This window comes from Solanum pennellii, chromosome 1, assembly GCF_001406875.1.
Source record: "Solanum pennellii chromosome 1, SPENNV200".
Lineage (NCBI taxonomy): Eukaryota > Viridiplantae > Streptophyta > Magnoliopsida > Solanales > Solanaceae > Solanum > Solanum pennellii.
In genome coordinates, this window is record NC_028637.1 from 103634483 (window position 1) to 103639046 (window position 4564).

At 28.4% G+C, this 4564-nt stretch overlaps 1 protein-coding gene across 1 annotated transcript; it reads left to right on the top strand.

Moving 5' to 3' along the window:
* Positions 1 to 1800: 1800 nt before the first annotated feature.
* On the top strand, positions 1801 to 4156 carry LOC107028775 (probable WRKY transcription factor 9). Its single transcript, XM_015229969.2, has 5 exons — positions 1801 to 2054; positions 2175 to 2306; positions 2555 to 2929; positions 3020 to 3136; positions 3370 to 4156. Exons 1-5 carry the CDS (start codon positions 1890 to 1892, stop codon positions 4003 to 4005), a joined length of 1425 nt encoding a protein of 474 aa, XP_015085455.1. The 5' UTR covers positions 1801 to 1889; the 3' UTR covers positions 4006 to 4156.
* The last annotated feature ends 408 nt before the right edge of the window (positions 4157 to 4564 follow it).

The window sequence follows — 4564 nt, forward strand, 5'->3', positions numbered from 1 at the left end:
ATTTGATTATTGTTATTGGCTCGATCCTAGTTAAGACTCTTAAAATTTGTTTTGATTATTCAATCAAACTGAAAAAGATCTAGTAGTAGAATATAAGATTATACATAATATATAATCATGTATATTTGAGAGAATACTTTTGAATAATCATCTCAAAGATAAAATATATGTAGTCGTGTTAATGTATATCTGAGATAACTTTAAGATTAATCGTCATTCAATGCGTTACAATTTTTTATTTTTAAAACTATTCTAGAGGATACTTTGAATTTCTAAGTTTGTACATATAATATATAGTACTAATATTCTTCTTTTTTTATGCATGCATCATCAAATTCCCCTCTTCCAATCCATTTCTCTCTTTTACCAGTTTACCTCCCTTCTTCAAATTTTCTTATTCAAATATAGTGGCGTATTATTATTTTATGTTTTTATCTATCATAAGATTGTTTAATTGAAGAAGCATTTGAAAACCATGATATAAAATTATAGAAGAAGTGAAAAATGGAATATTTTGTTGGCCGTTAAAATACTTGTCACAATTTTATTTAAGAGTCAAATAATATGAAATAATTTAAGATATATCTTTTTATTATTTTAATATGAAAAATATTATAATTCTCATAAAATAATTATTTTTCGTTAAATAAAACATGACAACTGTTTTAAAATGAAATGATAGAGAGAGGAAAGAGAGGTCTTCCAAGTTGACAATTTCAAGATCCGATCCCAAGGCTTGATGGGATTTCGTACATGTCTCACATTCCTTAAGAAGATGATGTTTGTGCTAACTTTATTTTTTTTAAAATAATTATTATTTGATGGTGAGCTTTAAAATCAAATGATAAAATAATTATGGGTTTGAGTTATAAATATTAATTAATGTTTGTAGTGTGATAGACAATTGAGTGCTTATATATATATATATTTTGAGGTGCGATCCTTTCAGAATCATATCCAATCCTATATTTAAGCAATCAGTAGCTAAGTTTTTTATCAGAAAACTTTATATGCGCATACAATATTTATATCAAATAATTAGTTACTACTTTTATCACTTAACTTTGGTTAGATGATATATTTTTTAGTTTGTTGCTATCGTTAAGTTCCTATTATGTCTACATCAAGTTGGCAATGGAATTGAAATTTTACGTTGAAAATTAAGTGCTTGAAGCATGCTACTATTACATAGAGTCGCAAGTCTAATTTATATAGTGGGATGCCTATTAATACACATACTATCGAAGGTTTAATAATGTACTAGGGGGGAAGCTATTGAGGGTGTTCATGTAATTTACCAATTTATGTGGCGGTATTTGCATCTCGAGGGACTAGGGTTAAATTGTTTTTTATCGTAACTTTTATATAATGTGTTTAAAATATTTTGAATTATTAATATAATTAGAACACGTATAAATTTTATTATTCGATAACACAGAGTATATACTGACCATATCGAGAGGCAAATCCTGAAGCAAAGGACGGCAATGCTATTAAATTCCAAAAGACATAAAGATTTTATGTTTAAATTCACAAAGAAAAATTAAAAAGTTTGATTTTCGAAATTCGAATGGTTACGCTTAAATTAGGAAGTAGGAAATAACAAAAAGGATGCTGAAGATCAATGCCAGACTATACTGCCAGTTCCTAATACTATATTGGTTACTTACAATTCTTTTTTATTGCTACTACTATTAATTAGCTTGTATTAATGGGTTTATTTAATTAAAGTCAAAACTTAGATGCGTCCTTAGATGTCCAATTATATTATAATTACTTTGAGATTAGGGAATTGACTTTGGTGTCTCAAAAGCAGCACACAAATTAGAGAAATTTAAGAAAGCAAAGATAAACCAAAGTTTTATTTTTATTTTTCTTCTCTCTTCAAAATGGAAAACAACAAATCAGAAAATGATAATGAAGTGGAAATTGATCTCAGCTTGAAACTTGATGCTAGAGAAGAAGAAAATGAAGAAAATCAAATTGTAGAATCATCACAATTGAATGAGAAAACACAACCAAAAGATCAAGAATTACCAAAAACTCATGAAGAGGTACATACTTTTTTTTTTAATTAATTACTTGCAAGACGAGTAGTGATCATCTCGTCTTAAAGTTTTTTTAATGAAACTGTTAGAGAACGTACACTTTTATTCACTTGTTTCGTGTGATAGTTATCGATGTTAGAAAAGGAGATGAAGAGGATGAAAGAGGAAAACAAGGTATTGAGGAAGGCAGTGGAGCAAACAATGAAAGATTACTATGATCTACAAGCAAAATTCTCAATTCATCAAAATAATCACAAGGTAATAACTAAACATCGACTTAATTTTCATCAATCTCATGTCATAGTTTTAACTAAACATCGACTTAATTTTTCATATGGTCACTCAACTTATAATAGTTAATTATCATTTGTTAAAGAACAAATGACTTTCTGCTATAATAACTATTAGTTGAGCGACCATCAGACCAGAATTCAATTCACTCAACATTTATGTTTAATTGTCTCCTTTTTCTTCCTAATCTTTTTTTTTTTGTTTATTTATTTTAGGATCACAAAAGTTTTCTTTCATTGAGTGGAAATGATGATACTAATGAAGGACAAACAAAGGTTCCAAAAATCTTGGATATTTTAAATACTAATAGAATTTCATCACCAACATCATTAGAAGATGATACTATGGATGGTGATCATGAATTAGGGTTATCTTTGACTTTGGTTAGTAGTAATAGTACTACAAGCAGCAAATTAGTGGAAATATTAGAAGAAGATCAAAGAAAGGAGAAAAAAGATCATCCTTCAATTAATCATCAACTACAAAATAAACCACAAAATTTGGGAGGATTAACAAGTCATGTCACTACAGCTTCTCCACCAAACAGAAAATCTAGGGTTTCAGTTAGAGCAAGATGTGAATCCGCTACAGTAAGTTCAATGCTAAAAATCTTTCGTTTTTTTTTTTAAACGAAAAAAAAAATACATTTTTTATTCAAAAAAATTCAATTTTTTTTCCAGATGAATGATGGTTGTCAATGGAGAAAATATGGTCAGAAAATTGCTAAAGGAAGTCCTAATTGTCCTAGAGCTTACTATCGTTGCACGGTGGCGCCCGGTTGTCCAGTTAGAAAACAGGTACATTTAACTTATATACATTAACAATATAAATTGATGTAATTTAATTTTATTGTAACATATCATTTCATTGTTTGTTTGAAGTTTTTTGAGAGAAATTGGAAAGTTCAAACATTGATATTTCACTATGATTTAATTTGTTGCATCACTCTTTATTTTTAGGTTACACAAGTAAATAGTTAACTAATATTAAACAGTCAACGTATATAAGTTAAAGTCGGTGTTAAATGTAGGTACAAAGATGTTTGGAGGACATGTCGATATTGATTACAACATATGAAGGAACACATAATCATCCACTTCCAGTAGGTGCAACAGCAATGGCATCAACAGCATCAGCAGCAGCTTCATTCATGTTAGTGGATTCAAGTATTAGTCCTCTTCTTAATCACAATTCCAATTTAAACCAACCACTTAATTTCCCTAATTACCACCATAATCAAGCACCTAATTACCATCACTCTTCTTCTTCTTCACCTTATAATAATTTCTCCAATTTAAGAAACAATATTCTTAATTCTAGTGATCCTAATAATTCTTCACAAGGGAACTTAGTTCTTGATCTCACCAAAAATATGTCAAATAATAATCATCAATTCCCCTTTGCAAGTTCTTCTTCAAATAATCATGAAATTGGACATTCAAATTGGATGTCTAAATTATCTAATTATGAAGGGAATAACCTTTTTTCTGGTCCTAAATTACAAGTTGAACATAATAATAATAATAATAATAATAATATTCCTCCTATGTTGGCTCATGAAAATATGAGTGCAATTGCTTCTGATCCTAAGTTTAGGGTTGCTGTTGCTGCTGCTATTTCTTCACTCATTAATAAAGATCAAAGCCATTCAACTGGAGAGAGTTGAATGATGTTATACTACGATATACACGTCTCGCGCAGAGACAGATTCAAGATTTAAATTCAATGAATTATACCTTCTAAGGTGCTTAGCATCACGCATTGTAATTTTGGAATTATGATTCAGATATAATATTTGTCAAAATTTTAGTACTTTATTTTTCTATATATATATTAGTTTTTTTTATGTTATGATATCAAAAATATTAAATTTAATTGAACTCATATATATACACGAAAGCTGCAATTTCATATGGTCTTTGCATAATACTATGTTGACCTTTTGAAAAGTTCATGTGTTGCATCTTACTTACCTTTGAAAAAATAATAATACTTAGCATAAGTTATAAATGCTTGTATTTAATTGTCAAGTAATTAAGTTTGTCCAAGTCCAATGAAATTTATCGTGGACTTCCTTTATTTGATCTATAGTATATATCACTTTATACTTTCTTTATGTAAGTCATCGATTTGGGATTTGGTTTGGGTGGGTGGTGTTCCATGTGAACCCTTGATTAATGCTAAATTTTGATGTGTTAGTATATATAATACAAGTACTTAATTAA